Here is a 17554-nt window from a genome sequence, read left to right as displayed (position 1 = left end):
CTTCTCACAAGATTTGTGTTTTTAGAGTGCTTTCTAGACTCATCCTGGCAAAAGGCATTTCTAACTCAAGAAGAAGTGCAGTTGGAAGGTTTAGGATTTTTGTTTGGATGTGTTTGCATAGGTATTTTTGTACCACAACCAGAATTCAAAGATTTCTTTCCACAGGTAGACAGCAAATGTTGGAGGTGCGATGGGAAAGAAAAAGATAACTAGCGACATATATTTTGGGTGTGTAATAAGATGGCAGATTTTAAAAATTCCCCACAGAGTACTCTGTTAGAAATATTGGGTGAGCAAATGACTATAACTAAGAAAATTATTCTTTTGAGTTCATAGTTTCATAGGTAGGTACTAGGGTGTCTGCCCGAGGGCATTTGCAAGCCTAGCCAGAGTGCGTCGGTTTTCGCCACCCCATTGATTGATTAAATGAGCCTCTGACAAGCAGAGCCAGTGAAGTGATCCCAGGGGTGTATTTTCTGTTACCCATCCACTGGTCAAGGTTTCTCTTGAGTGTTAGTGAGGGGCTCTGCCTAATGTAGTTAGGAATTTTGTTCCAAAGCATGGGGAGTGTCTGTGACAGGAATCTATCTTTCCAGCATGTTCTATTTATTGTTGTGGCGAGGTTTAGCTCACTAGAGCGCATGGCTCACAGTGACTTGGATTTCTTTAGGTGGAAAATGTCCATCAATTCTGAGTTGGACATGACTTTGTAAGTCAGGCAGAGATCACCTCTGAATAAGCGATATGCCACTGAGTACAGCCGGAGTTTTTTTTTGAGTCGGGCTGCATAGAACATATGTACTTTTGTGGTCTTTCCAGCTGTTGGAAGTGTCTTGTGAGGTACATCCCAAATGGGGCATTGTACTCTATGATGGGTCTGATGAGTGACGAGTAGAAGGGCACTATAACCTCTTTATTTCTAGATGCAAACCCTTTAGTAATTAGATGGCTACATAGAAGGATTTCCTAACTACTTTGGGAATATGATTGTCAAAGGAGAGATTGCTATCTACCTGGGTCCCCAGATCTCTTATTACCTCTTCTGTATTAAGGGGGCTGTCACCTATGTGGTAATTCGTGGGTGTTTTGTTTTTCCCATACGGGATGACTATGCATTTTTTGGCATTTAACTTGAGGCCATAACTTTAACACCAGGTGTCCATCTCAGTAAGGCCCTTTTGGAGGATGTCCGTGTCAGATGGAGAGTCAGTTATGGCTCCCAGTTTGCCGTCATCCGTGAACTTGGTTAGCCATAGTCATCCTGTGTTTGTACTTCTGAAAAGTATATGCCGAACAGTAAGAGTCCTAGGACCAAGACTTGCGGGACACCACTTGTGACTGGTTTAGAGTCTGACCTGGAGCCCACTATTCTTACATTGTGAGTTCTGTCTGTAAGCCAGTTAGCAGCCCATCTCATGACGTAGGGGTTTATGTTCAGGTTAATGAGTTTTTCTGTAATACCCGAGTGGGGAATGGTGTCGAATGCCTTGGCGAGGTCAAGGTAGGCTGTGTGAACCACCTTTCCCTCGTCTATGGCCTTGGTGACTGTCTCAAAAAAGTCAACCAGGTTTAGTAGGCATGATCTGCCCTTAAAGCCGAACTGGGTCGGGTCAAGTGTTTGGAGGTTCCCAATGTCTTTGCTAATGAGTTCCATGATGATGCACTCCATAGCCTTGCAGACCAGGCTAGTCAGGCTTATGGGGGTGATAGTTACCAGAGTCAGTTGCAGCCTGTCCTTTGTGGAGCGGAATAACCATTGCTGTGCGCCATTCTATGGGCACTTAGCCTGTGAAGAGGCTGAGGTTGAACAGCAAGTTTAGGTGGGAGGTTAGTTCATTCTGTAGTTCGTGCAAGACGCAGCTTGGGACACCATCTGACTCCATTGACGCTGTGTTTTTTGGCTTTTGAAAGGGCTGTTTTCACCTGTGCATCTGTGATTTCTGGGACAGTACACTTTTCCAGTATTGTTGTGGGCCCTTTTGGGTGTGTGAGGGGGGTGAAGTTTGTACTGAATCTATCTGCCAAGATGTTGGCAATATCAGTAGGTTCAGTATATTTTGTGCTATTTTGCACTAGCTCAGTGCATATCTGCGAGTTGCCACTGGTTCAGTATATTTTGTGCTATTTTGCACTAGCTCAGTGCATATCTACGAGTTGCCACTTAGATTCTTAACATAGCTAAAGAAGGCTTTGTGGTTATCTTTTGAATCCTTGGCTATTTTTCTTTCGAAGTTAGCTTTGGATGATTTTATGAGGGACCTTAGTTTCTTACTGATACTGATCATGGCTGTCTTTCCTTCTTGGGATTTGCTTTTTTTCCTGAACTAGTTTCCTCCTCCTATTGTGTAGTCTGTTTATGGCAGGGATCCACCAGACTGGTTTCCTTCTCTTAGAAGAGTGAGTCTTGGTTGTTGGACCACGAGATCTGAATTGTCTAGACACAGTAAAACCTTAAGTTTAATTCTCTCAGCAAGCTAAGTACCCTGTTGGGGAAAATCTTTTTTCATATCACATTGTCTAGAGTGTTTAATTGGTGAAGACTAATGTTTGTTTAGAGCACAGGAAGCAAATCCTTCACAGGGACTTCCACACTCAACATGCCCAACTGTTCCTAGTGTGCTCAGTTTCATTCTAGAACCATAGGGCAGAGTTACTTGAAATGGTTTTAGAGAAAGCAAGAGTGGTGGCCCACAGATTGAATGGTGTCCGATAATCAGTCATGCTCAGTCCGATTTTCTTCACAAAAAAAGCATCTGAAGTCAAGGTGTCAGTTGACAGACCTTTGGTTTTGGATAGTCCACCCGGGCTTGTTATTGAAGAGGGAGAGATGTGTTTGCAATCCCTACTGATCGCATTGTGTTTGTCCAAGGCCTCTGGTGAGACCCTTGTAGAGTATGCTATGCTGTCAACATATGTATGATTTGAAGGATATAGGTTGTCCGTTGGGTCCAAAGTCATTTTGCAGGCTCCGGCTTCCAACTCCTGTATCAGACCTATGGAAAAGGGAGGGTAGAATCCTCAGCAGACTGGATACAGGCCATATCTGCGTACCTGTGGCCTAAACAATGACAGCTGACACCACACCCAAGGCAAAACATGAGAAGGTTGCCTCCAGCCTGGACCCCTTCAGGCCTACCCACAGAATTTTATCATGTTAGCTGAGAATCTCATGAATTTAATGAGATCCAGGTAGCTGAGCCCTGGTAGCACATCTGCCCCAGCAACTTCTCCTGTCAAAAGGAAAAGGGACCTCTCTTCCAGAAGTCTTCTAATTCCTATGACTCTGATGAAGATGAGTCATCTTACATGGGCCAGCTTTCCTCAAGATCATAGGCCATCTGAATCAGATGAAAACCTTGCCTCAACCACATCAGATAAGGCCTTTTTGGGGGGAATCCTTCAATTGAGAGGCTCAGGATTACCCTCCAGTTTAAGAAAATAGAAAATGTACTAGGCTTCATGAGCACAATCATCTGGCTATTCCTCCAAAACTAGAAGATGTGGATGATGCCATCCAAGATACTTTCCTGTAGTCTGACCCCCTGCCCCCAGGAAACCGGACCATTTTTACAGGGTCCTGGACTCTTTCTGACAACCCTTCTTTACATCATGGCTTTTAAAGCCTCGAGCAGGGCAACTGCATCTAGGTCAGTTATCAGGAGACATGCTTAAGAGCATAAATTTGGTCGAATGAATCTTGACAAATTCAGCTCAAACTTGTACCCCTGTCTACTCCTCCATTACTTCCACAAGATATATTTGACATTGGATCTCCTCCAGCTATTACACAAGACAAGTCTTAAAAGCGCTATCAAAAGCTAAAACTACTGCAGTCAATAGGTCCTCACAGTATCCCTGGCTGTGTCTTTAGTAGCATGAAGGAATATTTAGCCACCATCCTAACAACACTGTTCAGTCTTAGCCTCCGTACAGGTTTTGTATCGAGCAAATGGAAAACAGCTTCAGTCATTCCCCTTGCATAAAAGGCATGAAGTTAGGAAATTACAGACTCATACGTCTGACCAGCCTCACATGCAAAGTCTTGAAAAGATTTATCATGATACTAATCAATAAGAACATATGGAACTTCCAAACACTTAATCTGTTTCAGTTTTATATTCGTCAAGAGCAGATCATGTTTACTCATTGTGGTGGACTTTTTTTTAAAGAGGTTAACAATGAAATGGGTGAAGGTAAAATGATACACATCACACATTTCAACCTGACCAAAGGTTTCGACACAATCCACCACTCGGGTGTAGTAGGAAAGCTAAACAAAATAGAAGCAAACCCTTGTATCATCACTGGATTGCTATGTCGCACACAGATAGGAAGCAGAACATCAAAACAGGGGAATTTACCTCCACAAAGAGACCAGTCAGCTGAGGAGTCCAACAGGGTTCAGTGCTGGGACATCTCCTGTTTGGCATGTACTTATTTGAAGTAAAAGCCGATATTAAAGTGCTCTTGCTGACTAAGCTTGCAGATGAAAGCAAGCTAAGAGCAGTCATGGAATCCCAAAATAACTTAGCCAGTCTTCAGGAAGGTTTGCCACAAGTAGTTCACTAGTGTGAAAGTCTTAGACTGAAACTAAATGCCAGAAAATGAATAATTGTATCCTTTGGGAAGTCATCTACCATGGGGAACTACCACATTGGCAATTTGCTCCTAAGTGTTGACCCAGTTGTGTGAAATTTGAGAACGTATGTAGACAGTGGCCTAACTTTCAACCAATATGCATCTGTTGTCTTATTAAAGTCCTTCTATATTATGCAGGTTCTAAACAAAGGGGTTGTGTCTACATCTAGAGATGTCATTTACTTAGCCAGCATTAGGCCAGTTATTGAGTATAATGCCTCTTTTGACATATGTCTGTCCAGACACATGCAACAACTAGAACACCCACAGAGATGCCTTACTAGAAGTATACAAGGTATAGACTCAAAGCACTGTCACTATACTCTGTATCCTACTGACTGCTAAGAGCGTACCTGTGTCTGGCATAAAAGACATCCTCTAACTTGATGCACATCAGCAAGTCAGATGACATCAGAAATACTCAGACTGGGGCTCTAAACCTGTTCTGCAACATCAACAGAATGGTTTGGAGGGGCCAAGTACATTTTGCAGAGATAACACTCCTCTGGAACAGATTCCCAATCCACATAAAACAAAGCTCATCCCTGGCCATCTTTAAGTGCAATTTGGATGTATGGATCAGTATTAGAAAATTTACCCTAGGACTGCTCCCAGTACAACTAATGGACAGAGGCAACTCCTGAATGCTTTATCCATCGCATGGCTCCCCTTAAGTTATCTGTGATATGATCAAAGGTATTCTCAGTAGGGGTAATATACATTTATTGCCCATGGGATGGGTAAAGCCATCTTAACATCCCAAGAAGTAGGGTAATTCAAGCACCAAAAAGAAAATTTGCTAGGCTTAAAATGGCCAAGGGCAGCAAGTCTAGGCCTTATGTGTTTGTTTAGTAATTGACGTTTGTTTACAGGGAAAGGCCAGTTTGGGAGAGAATACCCATTTTCAGTGGAGGCCTGGGGAGAAAAGCTCCAGTAAACTATGAAAACAACAGAGTTACAAAGCATTTAATACATATTAGTAAAGAAACTTACATTATTAAATGAAATAAAGCTCTTGATCAACATTTTAGATAGATGATAGAAATATTACTGTATCAACAGTGTTACAGGTCTCTTAATATATTACTGGTAACAGTTGCATTTTTGCTAAGAATAGCTACCATTTGAAAGGATTTAAGGAAAGCATACCACAGACAAAAGATGTTATGGTGTAGCACAAGTTCCTTTAATTTTTAGAAATGACAAAAGAGAAGAATAGTTGGAGTAAGGTGTGAAAGTGTGAAGATGTTTATAAGGAGAGTTTAGTAGAACATGGATAATAGAATAGTGTATAGAAAAAAGGTGAGGAGTGAAAGAAAGATTAGTGTTTATGGCAGTGAGGGTAGTTCATTGTAGGTGTCATGGGATATGGGGAAAAGTGACAGTCTGGTTTGGAACAGGAAGAGATCCATGATTTGGTTAAAAATTATTTTGGTGAATGTTTAAATGCGAATGGGATGGAGTTTGCTCTGATACTTAAAGGTAGGCTGTTCTGTGTTTTGGCTACAGTATAAGAGTAAAGACTTCCAGCTGATTTATTGGGGTTTTATGTACAGAGAGAAGTTGTTTTCCTTTGATTTAAGGGATCTTTCAAGAAGGTAGCTGTAGAGGAGATATTTGAGTGTTGGACAGGCAGTTGGTTTATATATATATATATATATATATATATATATATATGTATATCTATATATATGATTTTGTGGGCAGTGATTAGCTGTAGGAAGCTAAGATGGTACGGGAGTTCCAACTATTTGACAGAGTGTAGGGCAAGTACAGTGATGGGTATAGTAGGTTGCACTGGATGCACATTTAACTTCTTTTTTTTATAATATGATTCAAAGTTTGCTTTTAGTGAGAGAGAGGTGGGTGAGAATAGTAGCTCTATAAATGAGGATAAGAGGTATGTAGTAGCAAAGGTAGTTTTGGAAGATGCATTTAGCAAATGTTTGTGAATGTATATAATCCACGATTTCTGATTTTTTAAATGTTTTCCTGGATATGAAGATCAAATTTTTGATTTTCATCTGTAGTCACACCTAAGAGTTTAGTATGGGGAACTATGTCAGTTTCTGTGCTGTCTGAGGATCTTGAATTTTGCTTTTTCGAGTGTGTTTTAGGAGTAAAGAGGAGAAATGTAGTTTTCTTAAGGTTAAGTATTACCAGAGAATCATTGAGCCACTATTTTATGGATGTGAAAGCCTCTTGGGTTATCTGCTGAAGGTGTTACAGATTATTTGAAGAACAGGTAATGGTAGAATTGTCTGTGTGTTGGATTAGGGAGCCATAGCAGGAAGAAGTATGGAGATTGTCGATGAAGATGTTAAAAAGAAGGGGGCCTATGTCAGATCCTTGGGGGAGCCCCAATAATGTTTGTTAGGTATGATGAGAAGGAGCCATGCCGTTTCACTGGTTGCTGTTTGTTGGATAGATAACTAGTAAACCATTGGACAGGAGGAGGGAAAATACCAAGATTATTGATTTTAATAGCTGGGTGAAATGAAGCCACAAAGTAACAATCTGCTGAGCCAACATCAGCTACACCAGAAGCGGAGCAGGCACCTTGACATCACAGACGGGGGAGGCGGTGTTGGGGGGGCATCTCCCCTAGTGGAGCTCTTGTGAGAGAAGACAGCAAGCTGGAAGTGACGGGAGGATGGTGAAAAGTTAATTTGCCCTTTAAGCTCAGGTTAGGTATACACTCAAGGTTATTCCTCATTGCTTGCTCAGCCATACATGTAATGATATTATCAAATGAGGGAAAAACATTAAGGCTAAGAAAAATTCCTGAGCCCTTCAAAAAGACAGGACTACTTCTGTAACTTGACCCTTGTCAAATGATTGGGCGCACTTAAACATACCAATAGGGAGGTTTGATGGTCAAAAGTACTGCCAGAACAAAAAAATAAATAAAAATAAGTAAAATAAACAAACAGAACCCACACATACCACAGCAGAACACCAGTGTGTGTTGTCTTTCAGAAGTAGTCTGTCAAATGGTGCCCAAGCATATGAAGTAGAAAGATGATTTATCACCTCTAAATAACTGTGGAATAGAAATTCACAGCACTTAGGTTTCTCCCCATTGCAGAGTGCGAGTGAGAAAAGCAAGATGCATAGGCTTGACTGTGTTCATAAGTCTCATCACTAAAAGAAACAGAGACTGAAGCCCTGAGAAGTGTGGTGTAACTGCTTTTGCAAAGCCAGTGAGATTACCTCATCTCAGAGGATGTTGCCAGCTGTACGAAGTGGTACAAGAAAGTGTCTGGACTTATGCCATCAAAAGGGATTGTTTTATTTCCAGTGGGAAATAGTCTGCACAGGCACGAGGAAAAGCACCCTGCAATATAATGTTAGAGCCAAAGAAAACAAGCACAAGTATATGAGAGCCAAAGATCTGAACAGGCAATACATATACCTAGAAGTTCAAAGGTCATCTGAGATGAGAGAAGTAAAGCATTAAACCTCTTATGACAAACCCCATTTACAGTGTAAGAAATGCAGCTGCCTGGATCTGTGCCCTGGCAGTCATGGAATGTCAGTTATTAGCCCAGAGACCATGAAAATGAAAGCAGTTATTGTGGAATAATGAAATTAAAGAAAGATGGGTTACTGAGAAGGTGAATGGAGAGGGTATAAAGGCCCAAAGGACTGCTATTTCTATTGCTGCAGTTCAGACACCTGCAACATACAAGTCTTCTCAGCCACTTGCTGCAGTGCGACCAGTAGTGATTCTAGACCTAAGGAATAAAGCTTCTTTTCAGGATGGCTGCCAAGCACTTCTTGTGGACAAATAGTTCAGTATACTTGGATCATAGGATACGATCATAGGAGGTTACTAGGCTAATGACCCTGGGGCCCTTTCAAGCTTAGCCAAGTTTTACCCTTATTTCTACAGTCAGCACTTATCTCCCGTGTCCAGGAAGGACACAGGTGGAGCCCCTAGGGTGAATTTACAGTTACCCATCCAGTCATGCAGATTGCATTTGCAGAGGGCCAATGAGGTGCTCTGCTTGACATGAAGAGGGAGTCTGTTCCAAAGGTGTGGTAACCTCTGGGAGACAAATATGTCCCTCCAGCAGATTCTGTTAATGTCATATAACAGGTTAAGGCCTTTAGAATGAGTAACCCATATACCATCTGACTTACGGATACACAACATTTCCTATAAAGCAGGGTCAAAGAATGCCTTATATGCAAGGCAAAGGTCATCTCTGAGTAATTTATATGAAACAGAATAAAATGACAGTGATTTCAGATGATCCTCATAGGACAAGATGATGAAGACCTTCAGTTTTCCTTGTGAGGAACTTTTGTGGCCTCTCCAAATGCTGCAGGTGCTTGGAAAAGTACATACCAAAAGGGGCATTGTACTCCATTATTGGCCTGATAAGGGAAGAGTACTGGTAGGTTATAACTTCTTTTTTTCCTGGAGACAATGCCCTTACTTATGCGATAAGCATTATAGAATGCCCTTCTTACCACTGTGGAGACATGGCAATCAAAGGTAAGGTTGCTGTCAACCTGTGTGCCTAGGTCTCTCACCACTGAGTATGTACTTAGGGGGGTGGTATTGATGTGGTAGTTAGTAAGAACATTGCTGTTTCCGAAAGGGATGATATATTTTTTTGCATTGAGTTTAAGGCCATGACTTTGGCACCAATCCTATGTGTAAGACCCTCTTGTAGGATGTTGACATCATTTGGAGATTCTGTGACTGCTCCCGGTTTGCAGCCGTCAGCAAAGTTTGTCAGCCACAAACCTTTAGTTTTATCTTGTACTTCAGAGAAATAGATTCCAAACAGCAGAGGTTCCAGGACTGATCCCTGTGGAACACCACTGGTTACAGTACTGTTATTGGAGGTCGATTCCCCTATTTTGACTATATGGGTTCTATCAGTGCGCAAATTAGTGACCTATCTACTGATCTATGGGTTGATACCTAGCTGGTGAGTTTGTCAATGATGCTTGAGTGGAGGATAGTGTCAAAAGCCTTGGCTAAGTCTATGCACAGATTTCCCCTAGTCAAGGGCCTTGGTGACTGTCTCGAAGAAGTCCACCAGGTTTAACAGGTATGATTTCCCTTTGACAAATCCAAATTGAGTAGGGTCAAGTGTTTGGAGGTTATCTATATCTTTGTTGTTGAGGTCCATGATGATACGTTCCATGGTCTTGCAGATAAGGTTAGTCAGGCTAATAGGTCTGTAGTTCTTGGGGTCAGTGGAAGCACCACCTTTGTGCAAGGGGAATAAAGGTGGCCTTTCTCCATTCAGCTGGGATGCAACCCATGTTTAGACTATAATTGGAGAGAGTACCCAATGCTGTTGCTAATTCTTGTGTTTGCCCATGTAGGATGTAGCCTGTGATGTTATCCGGTCTCATAGATGCTGTGTTTTTGACCTTAGAGTGGGTATTTCTGACCTGCTCTTTAGAGATACAAGGTAAGAGGATAGGTGTTAGGGATGTCATGGGGTACGTATGGCGGGGACAGGGGAGTGAAGTTTTCACAGAACCTGTTTGCTAACCGGTTAACAATGTCTACAGGCTCAGTGTATGTGGTATCATTAACTACTAGTTCTGCTCAAATCTGGACCTTTCCTTTTAGGTTACGGATGTAACTGAAGAACACCTTATGGTTGTCCTTAGTTGAGGAAACTATTTCAGATTTGTAGTTTGCAGAACTTCACAAGAAGTCTTATTTGCTTGTTTAAGCTGAGGAGGGAGTGTTTCCAGTTTAGGGCTCTCTCCCCTGTTACTCTTAGGCAGCAATTTCTTCCACTTATTGTAAAGCCTGTTAATGACAGTTGTCCACCACGCAGGTTTGCTCTTCCTTGAGCTTGTTTTGGTCCCATCAGGTATGGCCAAGTCAGTGCAGTAATACAGGTGTTTGTGTAAACCATTTGTGTAGAACTTTGCATAGTTGCCGGTCCCATCTGAGAGGGAGGCGCAGTGAAGCTATTTATACCATCCTGTAGGAGGTTATAATCTGTTTTGGAGAAGGTTTTTAGTTTAGTTGCTCCTGGGAGGTGGCAGGTGAGATATTTGCTTCGAATAAGGCTGATTTGTGGTCAGATCTCACTATAGAAGACCTCACAGTAGGGGTGCTGCAATGGTCCCCTGTGTTGGTAATCACCAAATCCAGGATGTTGGCACCCCTTGTGGGAGTGTCAACAAGCTAGGCCAGGGCATTGGAGTTACTGAAGTCGAGGAACCTTTGGGCAAGTGAGTTTGCACATGAGTAATTTACCCAGTCAGTGGATGGGTTGTTAAATAAAGACACCCCAAACCATGGTGTTTGGATGTATCTTGATGGACTCAGGTAGATCCAAATAAGCAGAGTGGGTGTCCTGACTCATGGAGGGGGTTCTGTATCTGGCAATGACTTGAATAGGTGTCTTGCCAACAGTTAATTGCACCTGAAGTATCTCTAGGGAATCATGCTAACCAATCTGGAGGTGTATTTATCTTTAATGAATATTGATACGGCTGTATGATTAAGATTTCCAAATTAGAAAAATTAGTTGGCAAAAACAATGAATTTTCAGCAGTGTCATTGTCATGGTGGTGGTGGTCTGCCAGCACAACTCTGTTGAGGGAGATCCAGCATCTTTAGCTGGTGGTGCCTGCGTGTATAGTAGCTTGGTAGTGCTGTAGTCTCATCACTTGAGTTACCTTATCCAAGTGCATTAGATAAGCAGTGCTCAACCCAGCGGGTTTGAGCTTGGAAATGGTTCTGTGGCGGAGTGGCTAGATGATAACATATTTAGAGCACTGCACCTTTAGAGACCATATTAATGGCGAAAATTAAGCCTGAAGCACTTGGCTTTTTGGTTCCATTCTTAGCTGGGCCCCTTCTTTTAGAGTTTGAATGTTCTTGTGATGTCCCTACGCTGGGCCAGTAATCATGGAGCCTCAGTCCTCTCCACTGACACCTGTGGGGAATGTTCACTTGGAATGCAAATGGATACACTTAGTATTTCCAGATGCAGACATCTCTGCATTGAGCACAATTTCCCTTAAAAGCACACAGTAAAACGATGAGTAAAAAGGTCCCACAGGAAAAAAAAAAAAAACAATTGGTTAACAATCACAAAAAGAAAAATCTAGCAAAGCTAAACTTTCCACTGTGTGATACCTTAACCTCTTGTACCAGAGGCAACATGGGATATATGCAAATTATCCTTTAAGGATATCAGGCGTTTCAGCTGAATGTTAATTCTGAATGTCAATTTTTGGGCAATTTCAAGACAATAAAGCCAAGCCCCTCTAGCTGTGGACATGTATGCTTTTGCCTTCTTAATGGCATTATCTGCACAGCATAAGAGGAATGTTTAACTTTTGGAAACACAGGGTTGTCATACCTAACTGATATCCATAAACAATAAGGGTGTCTACAAAATATTCCAGCCAACAAACTAAAACGATGATTAAAAAGATCACACAGGAAAACCAATTGGTTAAAAAACAGAAAAAGAAAAATCTAGCAAAGCTAAACTTTCCACTGTGCGATACCTTAAACCTCCTGTATCAGAGACGACAACATGGGATATATGCAAATTACCCTTTAAGGATATCCGGTATTTCAGCTAAATGGCAATTCTGAGTGTCCATGACATTTTCTTTTACTTATTTGTCTACTGCTAGAGGGGTTTGGTTTTTGGCCGGAAATTGTCAATACATAGACTTAAAAGTAAAAGAAAAAGTCATGGACATTCAGAATTGCCATTTAGCTGAAACACCTGATATCCTTAACAGGTAATTTGCATATATCCCATGTTGCCTCTGATACAAGAGGTTTAAGGTATCACACAGTGGAAAGTTTAGCATTGCTAGATCTTTTTTTTTGTGTTTCTTAAAAGCACACAGGGAAAGCAGTCAGCCCAGGGTCTGGGTTTCTTTATATCTGTCTCCCTCCAGGCCCCACTAAGACTCCCCACTGGTACAGCTGTAGGGTTAGGTCCTCAGCCGAGTGTCCAAGCCAAGTCCTCAAGCACCCTCTCTGCGAAACCAGTGCTTCGTGTCCCTACTCCAAGTAGCTGACACACACACACACACACACACACCTGGGAAAGGCTTGCACAGAGTTACCTGCTGTGCCGCCTTCTGTCCAGAGTATAAGGCACTTATCACTGCCACCAGACACTCCACAATCAGCTACTCTTAGACCCTTAAAGGGTGTCCAGTTATACTATATAATATTAATATTAATACAAATGGTAGTAGTTGACCAAGACAGTTAGGCCTTCTGGAGTGGCCCACCCATTTTCACCAACTATACGCATACTCGAAGCTTAAATATTTTGTAAAAAATTATCATCCACAATGAAAAGTTCAAGTATGTTTAACAGTAAATAATAAAAGAACAAGAAAATAAATATGTATTTACAGCAAACCACAGAGTTCAGATCACAGGACATATTGAAAATAACATTGATGGACAGGCTCGTACAAATAAAGAAAAACAATCTCTAAACTAAACTTCACTATATTCCTGACTGAATCTAGGAGAATTGCTATTCTCTAATAAATAACTTGATAGAGCAAGTCACAGTGAAATACGTGAGCAGTCTTTCTAGTCAGGTTTCCCAGAACAGAATACTGGATACTCGGAGATTGCTCCCTTTAAAATATAATATCCAAGATGGCTTGCAGAATGACCTTATCTGGTCACCTGACTGTTGGTTCTCACAGTATTCACCTTTGAAGCTGAGCCAGGAATTTAGCATAGTCAGCTACATTACACATCTAAATGTTCATGGCAGTGCCTGTGGCTCCTCTTTTTTAATGAGCTGTTGAACAAATGCTTCTTCCAGATCTGCCATCTTTGGTTCTATTCAGCACTGTGGGGTGCCATTTTAATAGGTTTAACAGATCGTTTACATTTCCTCATTTTTCTTAAAGTAAGCTAGCTGGTTAACCTCTGCTGTCCTAGTATCTTCTATTAAAACATACACATTTAATTCAGTTACTGTAATACATGTACATTTCTTTTCATTCCAGCAGGGTGCACTGTTGGTACATTTTAACACAAGCAAACCTCACACACAAATTTTCAGCACAAGCATCCATACAAATCAGTTTGATATACAAATGACATGTAATTCTTTACACAATTCCAGATTAGCTGTGCCAGCACAAGTCAAACATCCACTGCCCTACTTCTCCTGGCATGGCTGGCAGTACCTCCTATCGTCACAGTTCTGCTTGTTTATGCAAGCTTTTATTTTCTCCTGAAGTCTTTAACTTCCTCCAGCATTGCAACGACGTAGTGACAAGATGATTAGTAATGTGAAATTTGCTCTAGATGTGTTTGAAAGTGTGTTTTTCTACCTTCTATCCTTTGCTTCATGGGATAAGCTGTAGTTCCTCTGTGACCCTAAATGCCATATATTGAGTATAAAAATTGATGGCTATAAAGTTATTGGTCCACTAAATTGCATCTTTTTCCTGCATTGCTGTATTGGATTGTTTTGTGGGAAGTACAGTACAAGTTTCATTACATGTTTGCTTTCTTGAATTGGAAGTACAAGAGTGTGACAGTATGTCAGTAGTGTTGGAAGAAATACAGGCAAGCATCATTTAATATCAGTTGCAAACAAAATGCTCTACTATTAGGGGATTTCATTTTGTAAATCCATTGATGTACGTTACTGTTGTAAACAAAAGTAGTGTATTGAATTATGTCTTGCTGTGTACCTTGTTTTGCTGGATTGTATTTTAAGACTTATTATGCAGAGACAGTAATTTCATTCTGTATTTTAAGACTTTTTATGCAGAGATAGTAATCATTTCATTTTGTTTCCTTTCCGGTGCCACCTTTTAACTTTGGACAATTAGTCGAGCATCTGCATTTGGGCAGGAAGGCACAAGATTAAGACCTTCTTCTGTTGGGCACTTAGTTGACCATGTGGTCCATATCTCTCCAAGTGATGTCTTTGCTAACCACAGGTCCCCGTCATCCACACAGGCTAACAGCATCATTCTGGAGACTTCACCGTAAGTCTTTTGACTAGAAAGTTATTTGTGTTTTATTTTTGTCATTCAAGAATTTTAATGTAATATCAGCAGACAGATTGTATTTTTTAATTGGAACCAGTACTATATGTCAGATACAATGTCCCTGCAGTGTTTTTAGCTTTTTCAGATGGCTGCTGTCTATGTTCCTTTTAGAAGCATCTTAAAGTGGAAATACATTTGCCTTTTTTGCCAATGTAACATGTACTTTTTCCTGAAGTATATGTCTGGTATATCTTATTTTACCAGGCATTTTACCAAATAGCCATTCATAATTTACTTGATGTTGATGAAGGTGCTGCCCCTGTGCTGGATTTCAGTATAGTTTTCAACAATGGAAAATCATACTCCATTAAAAAAATAATGTAAGAGCAATGTGTATTTATATACCCATTGGTAGATGTAGATGGCACAAAAGCTGTATAATAAAAATTGAATCCCCACAACTCAAGTAAGAGATATTCTTTGCACTTCAATAAAACCATGTTTCCATTCACTACCAACTAAATAAATTTACTTAAACAAAGGGTATATGTGAACACAATGTACTGTTATAACTTAAGGATGGTAAAACCTTTTATAAATATATTAGAAGTCAACTAAACAGTTATGTTTACTGGGATCTTATGTTCATCCAGGATCAAATGTTGATGGTAAATTATGGTGGACTTAGACAGTAATAATAATAATGTACTGGAACAACTCGATGTAAAGAGAGGAGAAAGGGTAGACAAAAGTGTATTCACGTTAATATGCTGTAATCTTAGACAGGATGGTTGTAAAAGTGCATTGATTATGATATATGTACAGTTGAGATATTTTCCCTTACTTTTGCATAGGTGAATGTCTAGATTAATGCCCTTGGCTTAATCTGATAAGGTTCTTGTGTAAGCATCTGTGCTATAAAATAAGAGGACACTGAGTGTAATGAAAAGTTTTCCTTCAGCAAATAAATGTTCAATCTAAGTTGAGACATTTGTAGCAGAGGGAAGCTGTACATTATTTTCTTACGTTTCCATGGAGAAAAGCTAACTACAGTTTCAGGCAATACATTTTGAGATGTCTGAATATTGTTTGCTAAGAGAAACGTAAAATTAAATGGTACAAGGGCAAGCAGCTTAGTAAAACATTGAAATTATTGGAAGTAAATAAGAGATGACAGTTTTCCTTGTGTCTAAATGCCTCATTGTATTTACAAGAGCAGTGTATAATTTAATTTTATTTAAAGATGGCCACTGCACTTTTTCTTAAGGCTAAAAACATATAGCATGTTTTTCACATCTGGGAGATGAATAAAGATAAGACAAGAACAGACAGCAATTAGTGTAAGTAGGAGCACAGGCTGTAACATTCATTTTAGCATGCATAACCTTAATTATTAGGTTAGGTAATACCTGTGGGTGCAATTGCTCCTATCTGTAGGGTTAAACTTCATTGTTTGAGGAGGTACATAGTTTTGTTTGCTTTAAGTTAATAGGTAATGGGGTGTGGTGTGTTTTTCGAGAGCTTTATTTTAAACAAAATGTCTATCAAATCTGACATAGGTTCAAATGGAGATGACAAAAAAAAAACAGGTGTATAAAGAATCAACCTGACAAACATTAGTTGGTGCATGTAACACAAAACCTGGAAATAGACATTTAAAAAAGCTGACATATATAGTAGGTGAGTATAATAACTTATTAGCATAATAGCTACACTGTCTATATAATTTTGAAATGTGAATGTCCATGCTCTCACTTATAGACAAAAATGTTAAGAGTATTGAATTATATTAAATGCGGAGTGCAAATAATGCTACAGGAGATACGTTCTCAAAGTGAGCATGTGAATTTGAAAAAGAAAGGATTTCAGGTTGGATGTTTAGCAGAGTATCTGGGAGAAATAAAAAGGAGAGTAATTATACTAATTGGTAAAGGATCTCCAATAGTGATAGGAGATGGATAGAAGGTGGAAAAAAAGATAATGGTAGATTTGTGGTAGTAAGGGCTACTGGCAAGGGTGTAGGATTACATTAGCATGTATTTATATTCCAACTAAGACTGCTGTTATGGAACCTGAGAACATTTTGGGCGAAATCTGCTTTCAGCAGAGAATATACCTTGCAGGTGAGGACTGGAACTTGATTTGCAGCAGTGAGTATGTATCTGGGGACCTAGAAGGTAAAATAAAACAAGAGGGTAGATTATTTTGGAAATGTTATGAAAATATTTGGTATGAGAGACGTGAATTCAGTAGCAGGTACTCAAAGAGAATGTATAAATTATTACCAAAGTACAATAACTGAGCTAGACTAGTCAGAAATTATATTTCACATGAACATGATGTGCATTTAATTGAAAGGTTCGACCCACACACAATCCCGTAACTGTTTCACATCATGCAGTAATAACTGAGTTAAAAATGCAGGGTAGTGAAGAAAAATAAGAGACTGGCACTTCCACACCTGCCTACTAAAAAGAGAGGGATTTATGGAATGGGTAGTGGAAATTATTCAAGAGATAATAGGAAAGATAGAAATGTCTTTAGATGTTATATCTAGTGAGTGGGATAAAATGAAAGTGGAATTTAAGATCAGGGTGGAAATAAAAGGAAAAGAGAGAACTTTAAGAATTAACAAGAATTATTTAGATGGGCTGACAAAGGTTAAAGTATTGCAGAATAAGGGAATCTCACAGAAGAGGAAGAGGCACCACTGCAGAGTGCAAAGTAGAAAATAAGGGAGTTTCTGGATAATATGCATGAGTTTAGAAAGATTGCAGTTAAGCGACTGTTTTTTGATAACTCCAGTGCACAAAAACTTTTACCGCGATGACTCATGCATCAGGAAGTATAAAAGGTTGTTGCCAAACTTAGGGACCCCATAAAAGAAAAATAACGAGAGCTCCTGCTGCTGTATTAGAGA

At 40.1% G+C, this 17554-nt stretch overlaps 1 protein-coding gene across 1 annotated transcript in view; it reads left to right on the top strand.

Moving 5' to 3' along the window:
• The window catches only part of PTPN4 (protein tyrosine phosphatase non-receptor type 4), a 3248454-nt gene that overhangs the window by 2107139 nt on the left and 1123761 nt on the right, over window positions 1-17554 (top strand). The window contains exon 14 of the mRNA XM_044060734.1: window positions 14473-14631. Coding sequence (XP_043916669.1) covers window positions 14473-14631 — 159 coding nt within the window. The remainder of the gene's footprint in view (window positions 1-14472; window positions 14632-17554) is intronic.

Source organism: Protopterus annectens, chromosome 2.part0 (genome assembly GCF_019279795.1).
Source record: "Protopterus annectens isolate FY-2018-M chromosome 2.part0, PAN1.0, whole genome shotgun sequence".
Classification (NCBI taxonomy): Eukaryota; Metazoa; Chordata; order Ceratodontiformes; family Protopteridae; genus Protopterus; species Protopterus annectens.
The sequence above is the reverse complement of the archived record's forward strand: the minus strand, read 5'-3'. Positions and strand labels throughout refer to the sequence as shown.